A 26,659-nucleotide genomic window follows, 5' to 3' on the forward strand; every position below is an offset into this window, starting at 1 on the left:
TCAAATTCTATATCTGATGCTTACTATCAGTGTGAACTGTGAGTGCCTTGGACAAGTCTCTTACCCTCTAGGGTAAGACAAACTTCCTAATCTATAAAATGAGGGGCTTAAACTCAGTGGTCTCTGGGTCCCTTCTAGCTCTAGACGTTTGGTCCTCCTAGAGTACTTAACCCCACGTCCTCAATTATAAAATAGAGGCTTGAACTGGATGGCCTTTGCGGTCCTGTCCTGGTCGAAATCTGTGATAATGAGCCACCCAACCTCAGCTTCCTCCACTAAGTGGCGCAATGCCACGTAAACTCCTTGGGAGTCGAGATTGCTTTGTATTTCTGTGTGTGCCCTAGCATAGTACGAGGCACACAGTAGGTGCTTACTCAGTGTGTGTTGCTTGATCGATTCCAGTTCTTGATCTATGCCTCTCTGAGAGTGGTACCCACTCTCCAAGGCAGCCCATTCTACTTTGGGGATCTCTTGTCATTGGCATTTCTTTCCATTTATTGAGCCTAAATCTACTTCTTTGCAAACTCTCCTGAGACAGTCCTTTAAATGCCCAGAGATCACTTCCATCCTCAGTTCTATTGCCCAGTCCTCATTCTAGCCTGGCCTTCAGTGCCCTCCCCAGCCTGGCATCCTCCTTGGCGCATGGTTCCAGCGTGCTCCTTTCCTTTCCCCAATGGGCACTGAGACCAAGTCTCTCCATGTGAGATTCTCTTCCTGTGCAAATTCTCCTCGGGAACTTAGCCAGACCCCTCTCTCCCTTGCCACGTCCTTTCCTTGGATTATATTTACACACATCCCTATTGTATCCTCCTCACTGGCCCTCAATGCTGGAGCTATTTCATTTGGTTTGATATCCCCAGTGCCTAAGGGCACGGTGCTGAGTACACAGCAGGTATTCAATAAATATTTGATGATAAGGACTCAGAGCAACCTTAAAAAGAACAATGTAGCACAGTGTCAGAGCGCAGCTAAGTGGCACATTGGATACAACTCTGGGCTTGGAGTCAGGAAGACCTGAGTTCAAATCTGGCCTCAGATACTTACTAGCTATGTAGCCCTGGGCAAGTCATTTAACCATGTTTGCCTCAGTTTCCTCATGCGTCAAATGAGCTAGAGAAGGAAATGGCAAACTACTGCATTGTCTCTGCCAAGAAAACCCCAAATGGGCCATGGAAAGGACACGACTGAAATGACTGAACAACGACAACAAAAATGTAGCAAAGAGAACTAGAGTTTGGGGGGTGAGTTCAAATCCTAGATCTCCTGCTCACTATATTATACGCTATCTTGGGCAAGTGACCCGACATATCTGGGTCTCAACCTTCCTCCTCTGTAAAACAAGAGGGTGCATGTACCCAGATCGTCTCTTTCTTGCTTGAAATCCAATGACTTCCTTATCAGGCCTCCAGTTAAATTAGGGTGAAACCCATTTCAGAGCAGTGGCAAAGGCAATCAGCTGTCCCTTGGCCTTCATTTCCTTCCAGTCCTCATTCTCTGCATCATCTTTTAGATGAGGGCAAGGGGATATTTGAGTCCAGTGTTTGGATAACAAAAGAAAACAAGATATTTGTCGATTTGATTGGGATGTGGCCCAGGCTGGATGCAGACCAGCCTGGTCCGGCCAGCTCAGAGCCCTGGTGGATTATCTCCTCCCTTGGTCTCATCCAAGGGCTCCTGCAGAGCACTTTACAACCTCATAGCTTCCTCGCTACGTGGTTGGTGTACACTGAACTCACCGTTCAGCACAATCAAGTTTTCTGCACCAGAAAACCAGCCTATGAGAATCCACAGGTTCCAACGGCCTCAGTCTTCTCCCTGCTTTATAAGCAACCAGCTGGGGAAGCAATTGTCGGCTCACTGGGGGGCTGGGCCAAAAGCCACTGGGAGAAGGGATTAAGGAGGCATGGAAGAAGCTCATTGTGCACCGCCAGCCCTGTCATGTAGGTGAGAGCAACAGCCTCCGATGGCCTTCCTCAGGCTGCCTGGTGCCACCTCCCAGTGCTAGACCTGAGGCATTACCTATCACTCCCATGTCGTCCACATAGGGGCTCTTGGCACCCACGATGCCTCCGAAGCACTCTTTCTGGGGTGCACAGTAGGACTTCGCCAGGTGTGTTTTGCCGTCGCTGTCTACCATGCACCACTCGCAGTCCAGCACGCCAAAGCAATCCCTAGCAGAAAGCGGGAGGTTTCATGTCACTCCTTTGTGAGATGAAAATACCCTGTAGGCCCAACATCTGCTGCCCCCCTCCCCACTCCAACCTCTGGTGCTTTGGGAACCGTCGCTCCAGGCCTTCCCCCATTCCCTTGGTTAGGGTGGAGGCAAGGGGATGACTGGAGAGGGTTTAGTGAGACTGGCATGCTGCCCAGAAGAGGCCCTGCTGCCCTCACAGCTTGGGACAAGGCTCTGCCTACTGCTGACATGTTACGGTGGCAAGGGCCCCAGCTCCTGAGTCAGAGTACCTGGATTCAAATTCTCCCTCGGCCCCTGTTACTTGTGGAATCTGTGTTGGTCATGTGACCTGTCGAAGGTGTCTCAGCTACCTCATCTTTTTTGGAGGGGTCAGAGGAGATGCCTCCCAGGTCCTTTCTGTCTCTAGAGCAGTGGTTTTCATACCTTTTGGTCTCAGGACCTTTGTACTCTTAAAATTCCTTGAGCACCCCCCCCACAAGAGTTTTTGCTTATGTGAACTACATCTATTGACATTCATTACATAAGAAATTAAAGCTGATAATCATAAACGTATTTAGTAATCCTTTAAAAAATAATAATAAAAACAATTATATGCTAACATAAATCACATATTTTTTATTAAAATAGTGATATTTTCCAAAACAAAGAAACATTTATTGAGAATGGCATTATACACACACACACACACACACACACACACACAAACACACACACACAGACACACACATTCAAATCACTCTAATGTCGGGCCTAACAAAAGACAGATGGACTCTCATATCTGTGTCTGCATTTAATCGGTTGCGGAATGTTGTTCTGCTTGAAGAATATCAAGAAAATCCCATCTAGCACAGATATGTAGTTGGACAAGGGAGGAGTATTTTAATAAGCAAATCCTATCTCTGTTACTATAACAACAATCTTAATAATTATAAAATAATCTTTAATAATATAATTTATAATCATAATAATACTATTATATCATAATACTCTTGATAACAGTAATCTCTGAATTACTATAACAATAGCTTGGATCTCACAGACCCCCTGAAAGGGTCTCTGGAGATGCTTATACCACACCATGAGAGTTCTCCTTCTCAATGTTTCAGAAAGGGACTCCGTTCCGGAGTAGCCTCATTTACAGACCCAGATGTACAACACATGGAAGCCAAATGAGCTGCCCTAATGACTTGACTTCAGGTAGCATCTCCAGGCTCCCATTCAGTCTCTTTTTCTCTACTTCAAATGTAACTCTTTTAAAATTAATTTTTATTGCTGTCCTTTGTTCCTATGTCATTTTCCTTGTCAATATATTCCTTCTCCTTTCCCTACTTACTCATCCATCCCTTATAAGAAGGGAGGAGAAGAAAGAAAGCAAGCAAGTAGCTTAAAAAAGGGACACATAGAAAGAACCTGACAGTGTATGCCATATTCCACAACCCTGGCCCCCCACCTCTGCAATGAAGGGAGTGAGGTGCACATCCTCATCTCTCCTCTCAAGCCAACTTAGAACATTATAACTTAGGTTCATTTTTCCAATATAATTCTAAGGAGTTTGGCGTATGGTTTCTCAGCTCATAGCAGGAGAGATGGGGTTGAAGTGCAATAACAGTTGGTGGCATGAAAAGACAGCTAGAAAACTGATCATGAGGGAGGAGATGAAGACCAGATTTAACCAGACACAATAACTCATCCTGGGCCAGAGTTTCCAGTAAATTCCAGGAGGATGGAATCTTCCCAAGTAGAATACAAGCTCTCTGAAGTCAGGGAGCAGGTTTATGAATATCAGGGCAAATGCTTAATGAATCTTTGCTAAATAGAATCGTTTCAAGCTCCCGCCAACGGCCTTTCTTTCCAATGACTTTATTAACTTTCACTCTATACCTACTGACTGGTAATGAGAAATGGATACTAATGGCCATCAGGCTTGGTATAGTGGGGGAAACACTGGCTTTGGATCCGCTAGGGGGTGCCACAGTGCACAAAGCCCAAACCTGGATACAGAAATACCTGAGTTCCAAACCAGCCTCTGACACTTACTGGCTGGGTGACCCTGGGCAAGTCACTTCACCTCTGTTGGCCTCAGTTTCCTCAGCTATAACATGGGGATCATAATGACACCAATCTCTGAGGGTTGTGAGGATACAATATCTGTGACGTGTGTAACAGTGTCTGGGACAAGTTCTTGTTCCTTTACCCTCTTTTGGCACCCAACGGCTTGGATTCAGACCCTTCCCCTGATGCTTACTGCCTGTGTGGGCTCAGGTGGGCAAAGGGTCTCGGAAACCTCTAATTTCTAATTCACTTGCTAATTCTCGCCACATCACATTCCCCTAGAGCATTAGGAGGGGACTTTGGATGTGTGCGGTGGAGGAGGGGTTGACAAGTCCACTTGCTGGGTATTAAAGCAACTCCTTGTAGTGAGTTCTAGCTCAGCAAGTCTGGAATGTACCTAGAGTGAGCATGGACAGAAGCTTACCCGCTTTCTATCCTCTGATTGCACCTGCTGTTGACACACTGGGGCAGGGCATCTTGCAAACCAGGGTCAATGGCTGTGTACGTCACTGGCTCCTGGTGGACCTCACAACTTGGGTTTCTGTTTGGGGAAAACACGGAAGTTAAAACAAACACAGTTATTCTCAATTGACCAGCCCCACCCCTCTACCACGAGCTGGGCAAATTTTTAGCCATGGCAGATGAGCAGAAAGCAAGTTCTATGAATGCTGATTAAATACAGGACTTGTAGTTGGGAGATAAGTTCAAATTCCAATAGATGTGCCATGGATGGAAAGTCCCTGGACCTCTCTGGTCTTTGGTTTCTTCATTTATAAAATGAGGGTGGGCATACTGCTTCATAGAGTTGGGAGGGAATCATTTGGTAGAACTCAAAGTGCTAAGGACACAGGGTGTTAGAATGGAAGATCTGACTCTGAAATCAGAGAGACTGGGTTCTAGTCCTGGCCAGCTCTTGAATCAGACAATCTAGATTCTAGTCCTGGCTGGTTCCAAAATCAGAAAGTCTGGGTTCTAGTCTTGGCTGGCCCCAGAATCAGAGAACCTAGGTTATAGTCCTCATTGGACCTGGATCTTAGTGCCAACTTTTCCCCCATTCTCCCCATGTGACCTGTGTTCAATACTTTTCACTTGTCTGTGCCTTGATTTCCTTATCTCTTAAATGGGAGAACTGGACTGGATGATGCCTTAGGCCCTTTCCACCTCTAAATCTATGAATTGGTCACTCTGTAAGTAAGAGTTTTAATTTTGTAAATGGCACATATATGGGAAATGCATTGGGGTCCCTTCACTGCAAAGCCTGGAGGTAGACTTCCTCAGGAAGTACCTAGGAGATTCATAGAACTTGGACTGGATGATTCTCAGATGCCCTCCCACTTTCCCACTAAGATCCTGGCTTCATTCTTCCTTGGGATGAATCATTCCCTGTCCCTCCCCAAAGCAGCCAGAGGCACAGCCTGTCCGATTCATTTTTACCTGTTCTCTGCATTGGTGAGGTTGCCAGTACATTCATTGACCTCCAAAGGGCATTCACAAGGACATTCACATTCATTCTGCTCCATTCTTGAAAACAAAAATTGAAACAACCATGCACAGAGTGTCAGCAAGAAATTAGATCATGATACACAAAGGGAAAGGGAAATTCCAAGATAAAAGGGTGCCCAGGCCAATTGGAATGGCTTTAAATAGTTGAGGGTAGAGCACAGAGAAATGTGGATTTGTGATTTCATCTGTATGGAAATCCTGGCGTGGAAGCTCCCTTCTGCCAATAAGCATTTTTGAGCACCTACTTTATGTAAGGTGCTGGGGATACAAAGAAAAGTGACATTCAGTCCCTGTTCTCCAGGACCTCCCAGTCTAATGGGGGAGACAACATGGAGATAATCAAGTACAAACAAGACATGGGCAGGATAAATTGGAGATAACAGAGGGAAGGCACTGGCAGTGTAGGGGACTGGGCAAGGCAAGTGCTTACCACTTCTACTCTTAGAGAGAAACCTGGTTGGGGGGAGAGGTTAGAGACTGACTTTCCCTAGGGTCGCCCAGCTAGGAGGTGTCTGATCTTCCTGACTCCAAGCCTAGCCTTCTGTTCATCCCACCACGTGACTTCTCATTCAATATATAGTAACTTAAAACATTTTCCTCTGAATAAAGCTGGCCAAAGCAGGCCAGATGTGCTCCAAAGGCAGGGTGTGTTTCTTCTTCAGCATCATCTCCCAGATTCCACTGGTCCTGCCCTCCAAGATCTTGTTAAAAATGCCTGACACCCGTTTTTTTAATTCACTTTTTTAAAGGCAGGAAAAAATAGGAGCCTCCCTTGCTTGGGGGGAGTCTGGGGATTCTCATCCCTCTTTACCTGTGACAATTCAGACAGAGCCTGTCCACCATGCTGCAGGCACAGAATGCCAGAGAGTCACAAGTCTCATTGACGATCCCGACAAAAGCGTTGGTTCCTGGGATTCTCGTCAGTCGGTATTTGGAACAATGACTGCCATGAACGAGGTTTGTCAGATCCCCCTGGAGAAGAACCGATAGGTTTTAGAGGGGTCGGGGGACTTGCTTCTAGGGGAGAAGGGAAGGGCTGGGGAAAGAAAGCATGCCTTTATCAAGCACCTGCTATGTGCTGAGGGCTTACAGAGGGGATCTCATTGGAGAGGCAGACACTTGGCCTTTGTGGTCAAAATAACTACCCAGTCCCCTGCTAATTGGACCTGCCCACTTAGTGCAGCTCATTAACCACCTCCCTTCGCCAAACCAGCTGTCATCATAACAGAAATCCGTGCAAATCAGTGCAGTCTCCTGTTCAGAAAGTTACCCTACCTAACCAGAGGAGACCTTTTTCTTGCACAGAAATAACGGTTTCTTTTCCTGTAGTAATGAAGTGAGCCCAAGATTTATTTGAACTGATTCAGATCAAAATAATTCATGTAAAACACTTGGCAAACCTAAAAGAGGTGTATCATTATTAATGATTAGTTGTTATTATTGTTAATTAATAAGTGGAACCCAAAGAATCTCATAGTGACTACAATAGTTAATGAGTCCGCTGAGAAGCACTTATTAAGTGCTGGCTGTATGTTAGGCACCGGGAATACAAAGACAATGTATGTGAACAATGTAAATGGCAAGAGAACTGAGCGAGCCAGGGATGGTTGAAGAGAAGGATGGTGAGATAGAACCCTCTCCTTCGGCAGGGGGAGAACATGGCACTTCTGACCAGATGGCATCACTGTATCCTCAGGCTTAGCTTGACAGCGGTTTTTCTTTCTTACAAGGGAGGTTTTACTGGGAAAGGGAGAGAGAGGCAAGATCCCCAAATGATGCCAAACTGAAAGGCACCAATAAAGATTCTTGTCAAAAGAATAAGAGTTGCCAGCATTCAAGGTTTGCAAAATGTTTTCCATGGATTCTGTCATCCGCTCCTCACAACAACCCTGGGAGATGGGTGCTATTATTATCCCCATTTTACAGATGAGGAAACTGAGGCACATAGAGGTTAATTAACCAGGGTCACACAGCTAGGAAGTGTCTGAACCCAGATTTGAACTTAAGTCTTACTGACACCATATCCCACCTTCTCACCACTGCACTGCCTGGCTCTCTGATGGAAAGAGCTCTTTGAATGAGAGCAGAGTGATGGAGGAGAGCAAATTATCGAATGGCAATAACATTATAAAGAAAAAACAACCTTGAAAGACTTTAGCACTCAGATCAAAGCACAGACAAAGCCCAGTTCTAGAGGATACTACCCACCTCCTGCTAGAAAGATGATGAAGAGAGAAGGGACATGTATTTTTGGAAGTGGCTAATGTGGGGAATTGTTTCACTGGACAAATATAGATATTTGTTAGGAGGTTTTCTTTTTCTGCCTTTCTTGTTCAATTTGGGGAAGTAAATGGGCAGGAGAGAAAACAAATGCTTGTTTTAATCATTTGTTAAAAAGTACTTTCTTACAACAAAGTATTATTTCCATTTTCTAGATAGGAAAACTGAGGTTCAGTTAAGTGAGATGACTTGCTCAAGGTTGTTCGACTAGTAAATCTCAGGTTTGGGATTCGATCCCAGGCCTTTTGCTTCCAAATCCAATTTGCTACAGCTGATTTAGCTGCCTCATTGATCAAACACAGTGCAGGGGAGGTTATCTGACATTTTACTTCAGGAGTCTCTAGCATTTAATTTACCCACATCAATCACCCTGCTAGTCCTTATTGTCACCAAGTATGTGCTTTAGAAGAGGCATGCTAACTTTAATATGGACCTAAGCAAAGGTAACTAGCCTCCTCCCTAGCTTAGTGCTCCATCCAGAGTAAAAAGGAAAGGACTGATAGGTTGCTGTAGCCCCATTCCCCTCTGTGATGGTGTCTAACCAAGGATTCAGCTCCTTTGTACTAAGAGGCTGAGCAACGCTGAGAAGACGTGAACTAAAGATCCCAAAAGGTTAAACAAATGCCCACAAAGCAAAGGAGGCCAATAGAATCACATGCACATAATTAAAGCAGGACTCTGGGCTAGCCAGACACTTTCTGCTCCAAAACCTATTGGAGGGGAATGGAAAAGTGGGGAGGCGTGGAAAGAGGATGCTGGGAAACTCACTCACCACAAGACTGGTATTAAATTTATAAAACCTCTGCACTGTCCTGTCGCTGAAACTGTTACACAGATTTTTCTTGACAAAATTGGGGTGGTTCAGAATGTCATTTGCCACCAGAGGCTCCTGCAAGGTAGAAGGAAAGAGATGGTCAGCTGGGCAAGTGCTCAAATGGCTACAGTGTGGGGCAGACCCTGTGCTGGCCACTGGAGAAGCCAAGACACACAGCAGCCTTGCCCTCAGAGAGCTTACCCTCTACTCAGGGGAAACAACAGGCACACAGATAAGGAAATACAAAAATACAGGGAAAGGGTAGAAAGTCGTTCCAGCCAGGGGAATGCAGAGGGGGTGATCACTGGGGGAACAGGAACTGACACTTGAAAGGATCTGGGGGAGGCAAGGAGAGTGAGCACTCTAGACAGGAGATACAACCTGGGCAGAGCCACAGGGACCAGAGATCAGATATGGAATGTCTCATAAGGGGAATGGCAATTAGGGCAGATTGGCTAGAATGTAGAGGTGCTGAGGGACATCCCGGAAAGACGAGGAGAATTAAATGGTTTTTAGTGCTAAGCAGATGAGTCTGCATTTTCTTCTCCCTATAGCCCCTGAAGCTTCTCGCCCAGGGCAATGACATGTTTAAGGAGCACCACTATGGCAGCATCGTGTAGGAATGAATGGGCTCCCCCTCCCTTCTCAGCTGATACCTTGTGTGTGATGTGCTGCTGTTCCACAGGAGCGTGGCCTTTGGGGTCGATGAGTGTCGGGTGGGCCACCAGATAACCTCTGTCCTCCATGATGAAGCACCTGCTCCCAAAAAGTCACATATCTCATTGATCCAAGCAAGGGTCAAGGGAGTCAAAAAACAGTTTCCTGGCAACTCTGAAAAGGAAGACTATGCAGAGATCTAGGCTCCTGAGGTTACAAGGCAAGGCAAATCAACAGCCATTTATTAAGTGCCTTTTGTATGCCCGGCACTGTGCCAAGCTCTGGGGATAAAAAGAAAAGCCAAACCAGTCATTTGGGGAAGAAAATCATTCTTGCTGGTGAGGTGGATCTCACAGGATGCAAGCCAAGGGGACTATGAAGCTGGAACGGGATGTTATGTCGATCAGTAACACCAGTGGAATCCATCCCCATTTAAAGCAAAACAAGGGAGTAAAAGCTGTCATCACCAAGGTCTGAGCAAAACGGACGGACCAGCCAGGTGACAAGAACCAGAGTAACCACTGTCCAGCCCATGTGCTCTGCTAGTACCATCAGACTATGATGAGAAAGCCAGGCAGGGCCCCCTATCCATTATTGTTGCTGAGTCATTTCAGTCGTGTCTGACTCTTTGTGACCCCATTTGGGCTTTTCTTGGCAGAGATACCAGAGTGCTTTGCCATTTCCTTCTCCAGCTCATTTTACAGATGAGGAAACTGAGGCAAATAGGGTATAATGACTTGCCCAGCATCACACAGCCAGTAAGTGTCTGAGCCTGGATTTGAACTCAAGAAGATGAGTCTTCCTAACTCCAGATGTGTCCTTTTAAATATCTGGAAGGTAAAGTCTTCCATTCTTCAGAAATTGAACAGCTGCCTATGCTGGCTTCTCATCTTCCTACCACCACAGTCTCTTAGGCCTAACACCAATAACACGACTCAAGAAAGAAAGACAGAAATGGGAACTCTTATCTTTGCCAGAAATGTCTGATTTCTAATAGAACAGAAGCTTTGGAGATGACCTTTGTCACAGACAGACTTTATGCCAAAGACTGTGTCTATCTGACTGTGTATGCCCTGGGGGGTCATGCTGAAGTAGAGAAAGCCACCATCCCCCAAAGAAAAACTCTGGGCACACCCTCACTTTACTCAGAGAGTAAAGACTCTCTGAGAAGTTATATATAATACTCATGGATTCCTAGGACCTTCCCCACCCTTCTTAGTTTTGTGGCATTTGAGCCCAATGGTGGCAGGAACTAGACAGGCTTACCGTATCTTGTTGCCGCCATCTTGGTTACAAACTGGTAACAGGTCCATGAGAACTTTGTAGAAGTATCTCAGTGTGAAGTCAATGCCCATCACTGCCACAGTGTGCCCAGAAGACATCTGTGAACTTTATAGACAAAGAAACAAAAGGCACCAAATGAATACAAGCACTCCCAAGTACTTTCCAGAGTTGTGTCTGCTCTGCATCAAGGTTGAGCACCGCATTCCACATACAGAGGATCAGTTGAGCCATTGGCTTGACATAGCCTGGAGATCTCCTGAGAGGAAATGAGGGGATACAGACATGTCTAAATTAGAGGAATGGCATTCCTCTAGCCTGGGATCAAGCTCCCACACTTGGAGTCCTGAGTCTGAGAAGTGAGCATTCATTCACCTGATCTTGGCTGGATAGCAGGAACTGTGCCAGGCTGGTGCAAGTGAACTCTCCTGCCCTTCCCCTTCCCCCACCCTGCTCTCTGACTTGTAGAATGTGAATCTAGCTTGTGGAACATGAATCAAGTCAACACTCATTCTTTCTGACTCCCCCGTTCAAAACACTTATCTCTGTCTACCACTCCCCAATACACATGTTATCATCCTCTATTGGAATGCAAGCTCTTCAAGGGCAGGGTCTTCCTTTCTTGTTTGTATTTCTACCCATAGTTCCTGGCTGGCACATAGTAAGAACTTAATCGATGCATTTTCACGAACTCATGAATTTGTGATATATAAGAACATCCATCCACCCATCCATCATCCATCCATCCATCCATCCATCCATCCATCCATCCATCCATCCATCCATCCATCCATCCATCATTCATCCATCCATCCATCATCCATCCATCCATCAAATAGTTGGTTGTTGTCCTTGCTCAAAGAAGACCAAGATGACATCATCACGGCAGGGTTTTCAATATAACAGAGCGGCAGTATGATGTAATGAATGGAGAGCTAGACCTGCAAATTGTGATGCAAGGAAAGTAGTTGGAAAGCATTAGGTGGTATATAATGGTCAGCTCTTATAAAGATGTGAAGCAAAGAAATGAAGAGGCAAATGATGACGGTTCCTATTCAATCTCTGTCTCTTTTTAGTAATGGCCAGTCCTGGAAGGGCAGGCTTCTCCCCTATACTCTTGTTCATCTGGAGAATAGAATGGATAGAATCACAAAATATCCAAGTTTGAAGGAGCCTCAGAGGCCAACTAGACTGAGCCAGATCTGAACAAAAATGTCTTCCAAACATTCGGCCTCTGCATGAATTCCTCCAGTGATGGGAAGCTCCCTCCATTCCGAGGCAGGTTTTCTTTACCTTGAGCCGATATCTGCCTCAAGTGAAGTCTAGATTTGCCCACCTGTAACTTCCACCCATGGTTCCTAGGAAGACCCTCTGGGGGCTGAGAAGAATAAACCAAATCCTCCTTTACTATGAGAGCCCTTCAACCTCCCCAAGCCAAACATCCACAGTTCATTTGACTGAGCTTGCTTTGGCACGGTCTCCAGTGCTCTACCCATCTCAGCTGCTCTCCCCTTGATGAGCTCAACTGTCAAAGGCCTTTCCAATGTGTATCCCCCACCCCAGCTTACACTTTTGAACTAAATGTAGCATATAAAACAACAACAAAACTCCTTTTAAATAGCTAGAAAAACCCCACTTTGTAGGCACTATCTCATTGGATCTTCATGGAAACCCTGTGAATGAGCTGCAGATCTTTCCCCTACTGGAAAGGTGAGGAAACTGAGGCACAGATTAAGTCACTTTCCCAGGATCAGAGGCTAGTAAGTGTTTGAGGGGAGATTCAAGGTCCAGTAAGCTTCTTAGTATACTTTCTGAAGGGCTGCCTCATCTTCATTGGAAGCTCAGAGAGAGGCACCTAAACGCTCATCTGCACAGCCCTCCCTCTCCCAGAGACTCTTTGAGATCTCACCCTGTTGTGGGATTGGACCTGGGACTAGAGCATTCCTGTTTTTACTTGGCACATTTTCCTAATGCATGTTTTTGTCAGTCAACAAAAGAAGGAAAACAAAGCTCTGAAGACTAAGACCTCGAAAAAAAAATCCATAGAGTGAGTTTCAGAAGGGCCTCCCTAATAATGCAAGATCTTCTAAACATCACGCTAGACTTGAGCTTGTCTCTGAAATGAGTTTTCATGTAGGTCTACTGCCCCCTTCTGGTTATAAGTGGTATCTGTGGTTCCTTTTAACTTGAAACCACTAGATAAAAATGAGAATTAAAAATAATATTAAAAACAATAGCTAACATTTATATACGTGCCAGGCACTGTGCAATTATTACCTCACTTGATCACATTTCATATGGAAGAGTGAATGAAAACAGGATGTTCCCAGCATCTTAGTGAAGTTTAAAAATTATCGAGGCTTTGCTTGTGCTAAGATTTTTGGGACACACTATATATTGCCTTTGTATAAATGCTGCCTTTTGGAATCATGAGATCATAAAATTTATAAGGAACCCTAAAGATTATCTAACCCAAACCCTTCATTTTACAAATGGGGAAACTAAGAGCCAGAGACAGGAAGTAGTTTGCTTCTCATGTGGCACTTATGAAAAGTTACTCTTATTAGGTAAATGGACTCCCCTGGAAGGGTCCCAGTATGGAGGGTCATGAAAAGAATTTTGTTCTGTTCTGCTCTACCAAGATTCTGGTGCAACAGAAAGATTGTCAATGCCACAGAGTCAGGAAAATTCAAAATTGGAAGACAAATCAATGGCCATCAAGTGCAACTTAAAACAAACAATGTTCTCTTCATTGTCCCTGGAACATGGCTCTCCATCCTTTAAGGGTCTTGTGGACTTAATACTGAGGGTCTGGCACAGAGTAGGTGCTTAATAAATGCTCATTGACTAGATCAACACCATCGTGGCTCCATTCTCTGGATAGTCTCCAGTTTGTCAACCTCTTATCTCAACATAGTGCCTGAGACTCAGAACGATACTGCAGATGGGGCCTAATGAGGGCAGAGTCCAGTCTCCTTCTATTTGGATGTTCTAATTGGCTTAAGACAACCTATAATCACAAAGGAACTCTTTGGGTTGCCCTATCGTACTATTCACCTGAAATTCCTCCAGCTTCCTTATGTGTTTCCTACTGAGTAAAATAAAAAGTGCATGAATTAATTCTAAGCTCCCTTCTAACTTTAAAATCTTTCAGGCAAAATACCATCTAACCATGTCCCTCTCATCTTGTATCTGTGAAGTTGATTTTCTAGACCCAAGAATAAGACCACATCGATTCTCCCCAACCGTGAGTTTCCTCCCTCCCTGTTTTGTGTTTAAGTACCATATACCTATTTTGTATTCTGTCCACACACACACACACACACACACACACACACACACACACACACACACACACACTGTCTCTTCAAAAAGAGAAGGGAAGCTCTCTGAGGGATTGTGTCATTCTTTATATTTTTATCCTCAGTGCCTCGCACACAACAGGTGCTTAACAAATGCTCATTCAATGATGGACTAATCCCTATTAAACTTCATCTTGTTAGATTCTGCTCAGTGTTCTAGGCTGTCAAGATTATTTGGGATCCTAATTTTTTCATCATATATGTTGTTTCCTATGGTTGTGTGTCTTCTGCAAATATGACGACATGTTACCTGGGTCTTCATAAAGTAATTGATGAAATTGTTAAACAACACAGAGTCAAGCAGGGAACTGTGTTGTTTCACACTTTCCTCACAGCCTTGATTGAGCTGCATTTTTCTACTTGGGAGACTGTGAAGGTGCCTAATTAAAAACACAATTCAAATCCTGCCAGATTCCTGGGGGTGATTTATGTTTCCAATTCAATTCAATGAGATCTTCTCTTTGTCTCTGTCTCCTCTTCTTCTTTCTCCTCCTTCCCCTCTCTTTTCTTTTTCTCTTTCTCTCTCTCCTCTTTCTCTCCTTCCCTTATTCTCTCTTTTCCTTTCTGACTTTCCTCCTCTCCCCCTCTAACTCTCCTCTCTTTTCCCTCACCCCCATGGTGAGTCATAGGATGATGAATCTGTAGTAACCAACAGAAGGAAAAGGTTCCTTAGTGGAATAGGGAGTTAGTCTCAAAACCAGGAAGCCCTAATGCATACAGTTTGTGTGATCCTGGGTAAGTCACAATCTCTTAGGGATCTAGGCAACTCTCTGAGCCTATATATTGCTTAAAGGTAAATTGGTAGAATACATTTCCATATTGGGAATTTCCTTTACCAATGAATCTAGTCCCCACCCCCTTGATATTCCAATCTGAGGCAGGGGGTATCCTAGATTTCCTGCAAGTTTCCTTCCATTGTAAGACAATGTGACTTTATTGTCATGACAAAGCAGCAGTAAACAGCATGGTGTACATGGATATGCTTCCCATTCCTATTTTTTTTAACCTGCATTTCAGAAATATGCTGTTACCTTAGCAACTGTGGAAGAAAATCTCAGTGGAGACAAACTGACTTTTCTGCTCCATAGATGAAAGTCAGCCATGTTACTTCTCCATTCAAAATGGACGTCTGACCCATCTCTTAATCAATGATTGCACATCCTCATCACTCTGCCAAACTCCAAATAATCAAAACTAAAATTCGCAGGAGAAGGATAGCAACATACATTATGGAATCACAATACGGCTTCCAAATGCTGTTCAATTGTTTTTTAGCTGTGTCTGACTCTCTGTGACCCCATTTGGGGTTTTCTTGGCAAAGATACTGGAGTAGTTTACCTTTTCCTTCTCCAGCTCATTTTATAGATGAGAAAACAGAGGCAAACAGGATTAAGTGACTTGCTCAGGGTCACACAGCTAATATATGTCTGAGGCCAGATGTCAACTCAGGAAGATGATAGGATCAAAGCTCTGAATATAGAAGGGACTTCAGAGGCCATTTAACTCACAGAATCAAACCATGGCTAGACTTTGCCTTAAGCAACTTGAGTGAGGGTCCTTAACCTGTTGTCATCTGTTGAGTTCATTTTTTTCCATTTTTATTTTCCCAAATTACATGTAAATACAAATTTTGACATCAATTTTTTTCAAACTCTGATCCAAATTCTCTTTCTCCCCTTCCCCCCAGAACTCAAGGAATTCAATATAAGCTATACATGAGCAGACCATTTAACTCAAACCTTCCATTCTTCAGATGAGGAAACTGAGGCCTTTAGAGGTGAAGGGTCTTGCCCAAGGTCCTAAAGAAGAAAGCCTCAGAGCCAGAATTGAACTCAAATTCTCTGATTCCAGAGCCAGTGTTTTCATTCTTCCCAGTGATCTGTGTGGTCTCCTCAAGGAGTCTCATTCTATTTACACACAAGACATATGGATGTGGCTGAGGGTTCATACAGAGCTTGGAATCTCTTTTGACCACCAGCGAGCTTGATCTTCCCCGTTGAGTACCTCTCTCTCCCTGTCTCTGTCCCTCTCCCTCCCCTCTCTCCTCTCCCCCCCCAACACCATGTATTTGTTTAGTGGGATTTAGCCTGCTTCTATGGTGTAAAGAGTGGCTCTCAATTGATTTGAACCACTCTAGCCTCACAGTTTCTGGTGGGAGAAAATTAGGTAGTGTTGTTACCAGGGTCTGGGTTTGAGTCCTGCCATTCATTACCTTGTCACTTAATTTCTCTAATACTCAAATGAGTTCATGTGTATAAAGTGCTTCTTCAAATGCTCGTAAATGTCTGTTTTCTATGAACAGCCTGGAGAATCTCTAGGGTTCCATCTAGCTCTAAAGCCAATGATTTCCCCCAGAATGTACAAAATCACTGACCCATCAGACATGAGATTTGTTCCCTGCCTGTTTAAATCAGAAGCTAAGGTGTGTTTTCTGCAGTCAAGCAGCACTGACCTCTATGGCACCAGGAAAATGGGACATATTTGAACCTCTGCACCACAAATAGGTCTTTAAATGACCTGCCCTCGAGCAGAGCCCAAGAGCACGGGCTGAGTTTATTTAAAGGTGATCAAACACCAGTGTGATTGCTGGCTTCTCCATGTGTCTCTAGTGCCTCAAATACACAGCTGGGGAGATGCGGCTCAGTGAGGGGGTGTTAGCTGGTGCCCACGTAGCAGCTAATGCCAGCAGCAGGCTGGCTGGTGGGATCTGTTCTGAGGGAGCATTCATTTGTGTGTGAGAGGCTGCATGGCAGAGGAGATGGAGAGGTACCCTCAGAGTCAGGGGCTGCTTGATCCTGGGCAAGTCATTGCCCTAGGGACCTTTCCAAGAATACAAATTACATAGAAGCTGCTTGTTTGTCTTAGAAAAGAGAATTCCGGGGGCAGCTAGATGGTGCAGTGGATAAAGCACTGGCCTTGGATTCAGGAGGACCTGAGTTCAAATCCAGCCTCAGACACTTGATACTTAACTAGCTGTGTGACTCTGGGCAAGTCACTTAACCCTCATTGCCCTGCAAAAACAAACAAACAAAAAACTAAAAAAAAAAAGAAAAGAAAAGAAAAGAGAATTCCTCATTACAAAATACCTATACTGGGGCAGCTAGGTAGTGCAGTGGATAAAGCACTGGCCCTGGATTCAGGAAGACCTGAGTTCAAATCCAGTCTCAGACACAACAATTACTAGCTGTGTGACCCGGGGCAAGTCACTTAACCCCCACCCCCCCCACCCCAAAAAAGAAAATACCTATACTGATGAAATCATGAGTCTGATTTTTTTTAAAGGAAATATAATGGGAACTGCTGTAAGAAGCCAGCAGCTTCTGTGACTCACTGAAAAATCAGCACCTGGTTGTTTTCCCCCCTCAGATTTCCAGCTCCCCTTTTTGTGCCAGCTTCTTCTCCCATTCAAATTTAAATGCCTGAGGGTAGGGATTATTTGGCTTTTATTTGTATTCCCAGTGTTCATAGCTGGACCAGGCACATGGCATGCACTTTATAAATTCCCTCTCTCTCTCTCTTTCTCTCTCTAGACAGAGGTGGCTAGGTGGTGAAGGGGATAGTTGAAGTCTGGCCCCAGATATCTCCCAGTTAAGTGATTCTAGACAAGTCACTTAACTACTGGCTGCCTCAGTTTGCTCAACTGTGAAATGAGCATAATAACAGCACCTTCTTCTCAGGGTTGTATGAATCAAATGAGGAAATATTTATAAAGTGTTTAGCACAGGACCTGGCATGATAGGCACCTAATAAATGCTGGCTTCATTCCTTTCTATCCCTCTCTTTCTTTTATTTATCCATCTATATATTTCTATTTCCATTTCAGTATCCATCTCCTCTTCAGTAAGAGTTCTGCCTACTGTCAATCACAGAATCAAGTCAATTATCATTTATTAACTGCCTACTGTGTGCATGGCACCATGCTAAGCCCTAGAGATGCAAAGAAAGGAAAAATCAGACACTTTCTTCAAAGAGTTTGGTCTAATGGTGGCGATGACATGGAACCAACCATGTGCCAGTGGGATCCAGACAAGAGAAAGCAGGGCTAGTCTCCAAGGGAAAGTGCTCACACTGAAAAGCAGCAGAGCTTCTTTGCAGAAGGATTTAAGCTGAGCTTTGAAGGGGGCCAGGCATCAGGAATGAGGAGTGAGGGCACGCCAGGCCTGGGGGACAATCAGGGGAAATGCGGGCAGCATCGGCCATCCTCGGGAAGGGGCCTGCTAGCCCCTCATTTGACAAAGGAAGAGTCAGAATCCTGGAGAGACCTCAAAACATGCCCAGGGCCATAGCAGAGTAAGGAGCAGCTAGGACTGCTTGGTGTTCAGTCTTCCCCTGAACTGAAGGCAACCTCATGGTGAGATTCAGCACGGTGCTTTCCAGGTACCGATCCATATAATTACGGGATTAGAACAGCCTGCCTCCCCTACCTGCTCATCTTTAGATCTCCACCCAAAATTTCCTTATGTTTGAGTCTGCATACAGAAGTTTTGCTTCTATGCCATTAGCTCAAAACCTAATTTGTCAGTAATCTTGAGGCATTTTCACAAAGCTTGTATATCAAAATAGGAAACAGACACCAAGTTTGCATAGGGAAACAGTGAGAGGTGGAACAGCACAGTGGGTTGAGGGCTGTACTGTGCTCAGTCAAGAGACATGGGTTCAATTAAGCCCCAGATCCTGCCTCAGAAACTATCGAAAGCCACAACCTAGGATGGTCTCAGTTTCCTCATCTGTAAAATGGAGCTCATAATAGCAACCAGTTCCCAGGGTTGTGGAGAGAATAAAATGAGTAAAGTACTTTGAAGACCTGAAAGGACCATATAAATGAGAGACTGTTACTCTTATTATCATTGTTATTATTAACAGGTCCTACTATGTCACTCTCCCGTTCAGTAAACGGCAGTGATTCCCTTCTGCCTCCATGATAAACTCCTCTGTTGAGCTTTTGAAGTCCTTCAAAGCCCATCCCCCAACCCCTTTTCCAGCCTCAATGGACATGACTCCCCCTCACATGCTTGACAGTCCAAGTGAAGTAGCCTCTCTGATCCCCCAAGAAGACCCTCCATCTCCACCTCTGCACCTTTGCACTGGCTGTCCCTCATGCCTAAGATGCCCTCCCTCCTCATCTCCATGATCATAGAATCCCTCTTGTCCTTAAAGACACATCTTGAGATTGACCTTCTACATGAAGCCTCTTCTGGTTCCCCCATTGCTGGTCTCTCGTTCAAAGCTACCCTGCATTTACTTTGTCTATGCAGGGCTTGTCTCCCCTGATAGAACGTAAGAAACTTGATATCACGAATAGGTTCCTATTAATATTAGTATCCAGTTGGATTTGTATCCCCAGTGCTTGGCACATAGTTGTGGTTGTTAAGTCATTTTTCAGTCATGGCTGACTCTCTGGGACCCTATTTGAGATCTTCTTGGCAAAGATACGGGAGTGCTTTGCCATTTCGTTCATTTTAGAGATGAGAAAACTGAGGCAAAGAGGGCTAAATGACTTTGCTAGGATCACATAGCTAGGAACTATCTGAGGCCAGATTTGAACTCAAAAAGTTGAGTGTTCCTGACTTCAAGCCTCACACTATCCACCCAGCTGCCCAGCACACAGTTGGTGCTTAACAAATACTTGCCAATTTTTTTCTTGTTAAGTGACTTGCTCAAGGTCACACAGGTAGTTAGTATCAGAGACAGGGGACTTGAATCAAGATTCTCTAACTCTAGAGCCACTGTGTTTTCCACTGACCCAATTTCCATTTGCTTATCCAGTACTCTAGGAGGTCTATGAGGTTCATTGGGATAGGTATTAAAATCCTTGACATTGTCAAATGATTCAACATCAGAAACTGATATGATTTTATCAATGGAAATGACACAAAAGAAGAAGCCTTACCATCTGCTTTGATGCTGCATCCTAAGGACTAGGGACATCCCATGTACATTGTCTCCCCCATTTGAATGGGGGCTCCTTGAGGGAAAGGACTATCTCAGTTTTCTATTTGTATTCCCAATGCTCAGTACAGTGCATTGCACATATTAAGTGTTTAATAAAAGCTTTAAGTTAATAAACATTTATTAAACACCTCCTTATTCATTCATCAACATCCCATTTTACAGATGAGAAAACTGAGAATCAGAAAGTTTAAGTGACTTACTCAAGACCTCAAATCTAAAATAAGTGATAAAACTGGAATGAGAAGCCAGATCATCTCACACCTATTCCAGTGCCCCTTCAACTACACAAGGATTCTGGAAAGTTCCAAGGAGCCAAGCATGAGGATTCTTCCTCCTTTCCACTCAATAATTTTCTTTTCTTTATTAAATTGCCCATTCAGAAGATTATATATTTATAGGATCATCAGGTCTAAAGTTTTTTAACCTAAGGGTTGTAGACCCTCAATACTATTAGGGATAAATTTCAGGGGGTCTGTGAATTTGGGTGGGAAAAATTATACATTTATTTCAATAGAATTTCCTTCCTTCCTTCCTTCCTTCCTTCCTTCCTTCCTTCCTTCCTTCCTTCCTTCCTTCCTTCCTTCCTTCCTTCCTTCCTTCCTTCTTTCCTTCTTTCCTTCCTCCCTCCCACCCTCCCTCCCTTCCTTCCTTCCTCACAAAAGAAATTAAAGATTCCTGAAGTCCAGTCCTCTCATTTTATAGATGAGGAACTCAAGAAGAAGTGATTTTGACAGAGTCACACCAGTAGCAGTTGACAAATCAGGGATTTAATCCCATATCCCATGGCCCCAGACCCATGTTAGACCTATGTTAGACCCTAGCCCTTCATAACTCGGCATATCTGTGCCTTGCTCCAACTTAAGGCTATTGCTTCTATTCATCGTTTTTACTGGTTCCCTGTATCTAAATAAAAACCCTCATTCATTTAGTACTTATTTCCAAAGGGTCTTCCTGGCAGGCTGAAAAATGTCCTGGGGGCAACTAGGTGGCGCAGTGGATAGAGCACTGGCCCTGGATTCAGGAGGACCTGAGTTCAAATCCGACCTCAGACACTTGTCACTTACTAGCTGTGTGACCCTGGGCAAGTCACTTAACCCTCCTTGCCCTGCAAAAAAAATGTCCCAGAAATGAGAGTGTTACCTGGAAGAATGAACAGTGTGGCTGATTGTAACCACGTAGCCAGCTCCTCCAACATCCAAGTATGGACCAGTCAAAGAAATCAGCCCAGGGTTAGCCACTGCATGCAAATACCTAAGGGAAACCGAGAGAAAGCATAGTAAGTTCATGCTCTCCAGAGTTTCTGAATTTTGAAGCATACTTCTAGCACAGTGCTCCTGGGTAATGGAAAGCATGTGGTAAATATACTTTAAATGAACATGTGTGTTGGATATATGAAATACTCATTTTTACTTCATGGGATAAAAGAAGGTGGAGGGGAGTGCTAAGGGCATTGTCGGGTCCAACTCCTCATTTTACAGGTGAGGAAACTGAGGCCCAAAGAAGTTATGTGACTTAACCAAAGTCACATAGGTACTATGTAGCAAAGGTCTTATCTGAACTCCTTACAAAGATCATAAACCTATGTGTAAAGTACTTTTGAGACATTAAACACACGGCTTTAAGGATTCAAAAATAAAAAATCTTGATTTTGTCTATGGGTAAAGAACAATTACTGCCCACTGTCTGGAGTGGGAGGGAATGTATATGTGTGTATGCATGTGTGTGTACATATGTATGTGTATGTATATATATATATATATATATATATATATATATATATATATATAGAGAGAGAGAGAGAGAGAGAGAGAGAGAGAGAGGGAATACAAATGTGTTTTTTTTGTTTGTTTTTTGGTGAGGCATTTGGGGTTAAGTGACTTGCCCAGGGTCACACAGCTAGTAAGTGTCAAGGGTCTGAGGCCAGATTTGAATTCAGGTCCTCCTGAATCCAGGGCTGGTGCTCTATCCACTGTGCCACCTAACTGCCCCTACAAATGGTTTTGATATAAAAATTGTCTTAATAAAGCTAGCTCTTAGTATTTCAAGGAAATTCTAAGGCTTTTGGAGTGGAATTCTTGTCTCTACTTAGAATGGTTATAAATCTCATCTATGGTACCCTAAGGTACATGAAGGTTATTGGGTCTTGTACTTTAAGAATATTGCCAGGGGCAGCTAGGTGTTGCAGTGGATAAAGCACCGGCCCTGGATTCAGGAGGACCTGGGTTCAAATCTGGCCTCAGACACTTGACACTTACTAGCTGTGTGACCCGGGGCAAGTCACTTAACCCCAATTGCCTCACTAAAAAACAAACAAAAGAACATTGTCAAACCTTTTGATTGTCCCACATTCTGATTTTAGCCTTTCCCTATAGGACAAGAGGCTCTGGAGTTCTCTCTTAAAACAAAAGGCAGCCTGAGCCTCACACTTCTCTGGAAGGAAGGGAGAGCTGCTCCTTCACAGATATAAGGAGCCCAAGTAAAGAAAAAAAAAGCAATGACTAAGTTAAAAAACTAAACTTTAAAAGCTCAAGCATTTGTCACCTATGGAAAAGGAGGAGAGGTTAGGAAGGATCAGCTCCTGAAGGAGTTTATAAATCCTATTTGTCTGCTGCACAGTCTCCCTGCAGCCTCCATGGATTAGCTTTTGCCACTTCAAATTAATACCTGAAACAACAAAACCCAATTGGAAGAGGGCATTTTTGAGTCCGCAAGGGCAATCTGAACCTGTCATAGCTGGAATTATTTCTTGAGGAGGTGAAGCAAATGGAAATTTGGATTTGCTAATTCAAGATGTGCAAACAAGGTTCTGTTAATTCCAGATATACTGATGGTTCTATTAATGTTAACTATAAAGACTGGGTTCTGTTCTATTTAACTATGCTGACAATTCTGTTAATTTCCGAGAGTGAGTTCTATTAATTTCAGCTATGAAGACTTGGGTTCTGTTAATTTCATCCGCACAGACTGAATTCTGTTAATTCCAGTTATGATTAATGAGTTCTATTAATTCTTGCTGTGATAACTGGATTCCGTTAATTTCAGCTATTTTTATAGTTTTACTAATTTCAGCTTTACAAACTGTGTTCTGTTAATTTCAGCTGTGTAAACTAGGCCCTAGTGAATTTCATCTGGATCCATTATAGAGAAGTGTCCACAAAGGTTTCAATATAATTGGTCATCAGGAATAGAAACCCAGAGAAGAAGTTAAAAAAATATGGCTTGAATTGAAAGATGTTGTGGAGAATAAATATAGACATTTGCAGCCTGGAAAGAGATAAGGCAGAACAACTTCACCCATATATGGAAATGCTAAAGGTTCCATTAATGATACATTAAAAACATCTATTCAAAATATTTTTTACTGCCATCACTCTCTTCTTTTAAGGTAAACCACTTAGGGTGTTTTATTTTGTGTCTGTCTAATGTCTAGGCGGTGAGGGGGGAACCCCCTGAAACTTACCATTGTCTCCTAGTAGGATCAAATGCTTTGTCCATGAGTGAGCCAGGATAAATTCTGAGGACTCCATTGGGCGTTGCTATGTAACGGCGGACAATATAAGTATTCAGGCTACTCATTTCCATTTGTGTCATCCATTCATCTGTGACGTGACTGGTAGCCATTACTTCATTTCTGACAGAGAACTGTGGGACAATGGGGGAACATAGCAGGGATCCTTTAAGACACATTTTTTTAAAGATAGCAAGCTGCTGGCAGGGTTTCCCAAAGACCAAGTGCATGGAATCCAAACCCAATTACTTCTTTAAAACCATCTCACACCAGATGGATACAGACAAACTTGAAGAGAACAAAGGCTGATTACAGTTAAAATATATTTCAGGCAACATAAGCATAGTCCAAAGTTTGTCCTCTCTAGGACTGGATCATTTAAGAGAAGGAAAAACCTCCATCTCATCTCATTAAAAAAAAATCTTATCTTTTTTTTTTTGAGATCTTGGATCATCCCCACAGACAGCAGGGATGCTTCACATCTTTCCCCTGGGAAAGTGAGGGCCCCCAAAGCCTTTACTGCCCTCTGTTTCACACTCAGCTCTCCCCCCTTGTCCTCCCTTGAAAACCTATGGTGCATCTGAAGCCTGAAAAGGATTCTTTAGCCAGTCCACAGGGCTTCCTAATCCATCAGAAGGGTCCCCACTGATCAGCTGTGGCCAAGTCATATGCTGTCTGTCATCATCCCTCCAGCTGAGGGGCATGGCCTTAGCCCAGAGTTCCCACACTGCAGGATCACTGCCTCAGGCTTCGAGGCCACCCTGGTGCTGTGCAGCCCTACAGAATGTATTAACTAGTGCTTACTTTAAGCCCAGGGTTAGCAATGAGGCGGGTGTTGTCACTCAGGTAGGCGGTGTAGTGTTCTACCATTCGCTTGGTCTCTGGTTGGCTCAGATGCTCATAGGGGGATGAGAAACTGCCTGCAGATAGCATGACTGTTGGGCTTTCTGAAAGACACCCATATAAAAAAAGAATTAAAATCCACCGAATTTTCCTTCAAATCCTGAAGAGTAAAGAGTCACTCAGCACATTTTCTGTAGTATTGGAGGATTATCTCCTGTTATGACCTCTTTAAGAATCCTATACACCAGGCAAACTGGACTGTTGACCATCCGTAGAATACTCTTCCCACACCTCATTTTCCCATCTCCGTGGTTTTGTCTATATTGTTTCCTTCTCTGGAAATCTGTTCCCCATAGCCAGCAGCTTCTCTAATCCTTACCTGTTCTTAACACCTTCAGTAGCATCTCTTCCACAAAGCTTTTCCTGTCTTCCCCAACGGGGGAGAGTTTTCTCTTCCCCATTGCCTTTTGGAATCCCTAGATCCTTTACAGGGCTCATTTTAAGGGCTGCTACCTTCTCTAATCACCTACTTTTTTTTCTAGACAATTGGGTTTAAGTGACTTGCCCAAGGTCACACAGCTAGTAAGCGTCAAGTGTCTGAGGCCGGATTTGAACTCAGGTCCTCCTGAATCCAGGGCTGGTGCTCTATCCACTGCACCACCTACTTGCCCCTAATCACCTACTTCTTATGTCTTCCTCCCTCCCTCTCGTCAAATGAGAGAATATTAGTAAAAGTACTTAACACAGAACTAGATACATAGTAGGTATTTAATAAATGCATATTCCCTTTTCTTCCTCAATCACTGTGCATTTCAGAAATATAGTCCTTATTTATTTATCTCTGAATGGGCTCTCTCTTCTGGCAGAGTGTAAGCCCTTTTTCTTCCTTTTATCCCAGGTACTTAGTAAAGAGCCTGGTGAGGAAACAGTCTTTATCAATGCAGGTTGGCACCAGTTTGCCAACTTCAGACTTGGAGTGTTTAATAAATAGATGCTGATTGACTGACTAGCTGACTGTGCAGAGTTGTCTCTTGCTCCCAGGAAGCCATGGGGCTTCTTTTTCCAACTTTTTTCAACTTTCCAGGACCAGGGACTCCATCAATGGGACTTTATTAGTTTCCACAACACAGATGACATCGTGGTCAATGGTCTTTCAGAACCCCTGTGACTACAAGAGGGATTACTGACTTGTCCAACTAGTGATGGGACTTTGTGCACTTAGGAAGTTGCTCCTCCAACAATAGACTTACATGGCTACCCCTTTGGCCTGCACTCAGAGATTTCCCATGAGAGAACCAGACAGAGCTCATGCTTTGCCAATATGGGCTGGGAGAACCCAGGGCACCACCACTCTCAAACATGGCACCTGGGGAAGACTGTGGTAGAAAATATTTTTTTCTAAAATGGAAAAAGTCCCAACCAAATCAACACATCCAATCCAGGACAACAAGCATCCATTGATCACCTACTATGGGCAAGGTACCGAGGGAGGCTCTGGGGAGACCAAAACAAAAGACATTTCCATTCTCCAGGGGAAGGGGAGGGGAGGACTGCTGCATGTAAACAGATCCCACGATGGAGGATACTTTGAGAAAGGAGAGAGCCTATGACAAGGGGACTAGAAAAGGCCCCTGGGCTGCGACTCAGAAAGGGCTAGGCATTCTAAGAGTGGAGCTAGGAAGGGAGAAAGTCTATGAAAACTCTCAGAAGTGGGAGACGGAGCACTGCTGGGCCAAGCCATGACTTAATTCCCTGTGACACCTTGGATAAAACAGTTGAGCTCCATGAACCTCAGCTTCCTTCCCTGAAAAATGGGGGAGTTGGATTTGATGACCTCCAAGGGTGCTTTCATCTCTAAACCTATCAGAATATGATTAAATGATCTTATTACTTTGGGTAACAACACGTAAGTCACTTAACCTACAGAGGCCTCAGTTTGCTCATCTGTAAAATGAGCCAGAGAAGGAAGTGGCCAACCACTTCCGTATCTCAGAAATAAACCCCAAATGGGGTCACGAAGAGTCAGACACAACTGAAGGGATGGAACAACCACCACCACCATAAGATAAGGACCCCCTCTAGACACCCTCTGAAGTCCCTTTGTGACTCCAACAGTGTGATCTTATCAATAAGCACTTGTTATGTATCTATTGCAGAGGAAACCAGGAATCTCGTCCCTGAGCTCTCTGCCCACAGCAAGTCATCAATGAGGC

The 26,659-nt window shown here is 44.0% G+C and overlaps 1 protein-coding gene across 1 annotated transcript in view; it reads right to left on the minus strand.

Moving 5' to 3' along the window:
• CACHD1 (cache domain containing 1) overlaps positions 1-26,659 on the minus strand; it is a 235,725-nt gene that overhangs the window by 15,460 nt on the left and 193,606 nt on the right. The window contains exons 14-23 of the mRNA XM_043963374.1: positions 24,408-24,550; positions 23,556-23,737; positions 21,236-21,346; positions 10,767-10,889; positions 9,500-9,599; positions 8,802-8,918; positions 6,561-6,721; positions 5,681-5,767; positions 4,671-4,787; positions 2,020-2,171 (exon numbers count right to left, since the gene is read on the minus strand). Of these exons, the coding sequence (XP_043819309.1) occupies positions 2,020-2,171; positions 4,671-4,787; positions 5,681-5,767; positions 6,561-6,721; positions 8,802-8,918; positions 9,500-9,599; positions 10,767-10,889; positions 21,236-21,346; positions 23,556-23,737; positions 24,408-24,550 (1,293 nt within the window). The remainder of the gene's footprint in view (positions 1-2,019; positions 2,172-4,670; positions 4,788-5,680; positions 5,768-6,560; positions 6,722-8,801; positions 8,919-9,499; positions 9,600-10,766; positions 10,890-21,235; positions 21,347-23,555; positions 23,738-24,407; positions 24,551-26,659) is intronic.

This window comes from Dromiciops gliroides, chromosome 4 (genome assembly GCF_019393635.1).
Source record: "Dromiciops gliroides isolate mDroGli1 chromosome 4, mDroGli1.pri, whole genome shotgun sequence".
Classification (NCBI taxonomy): Eukaryota; Metazoa; Chordata; class Mammalia; order Microbiotheria; family Microbiotheriidae; genus Dromiciops; species Dromiciops gliroides.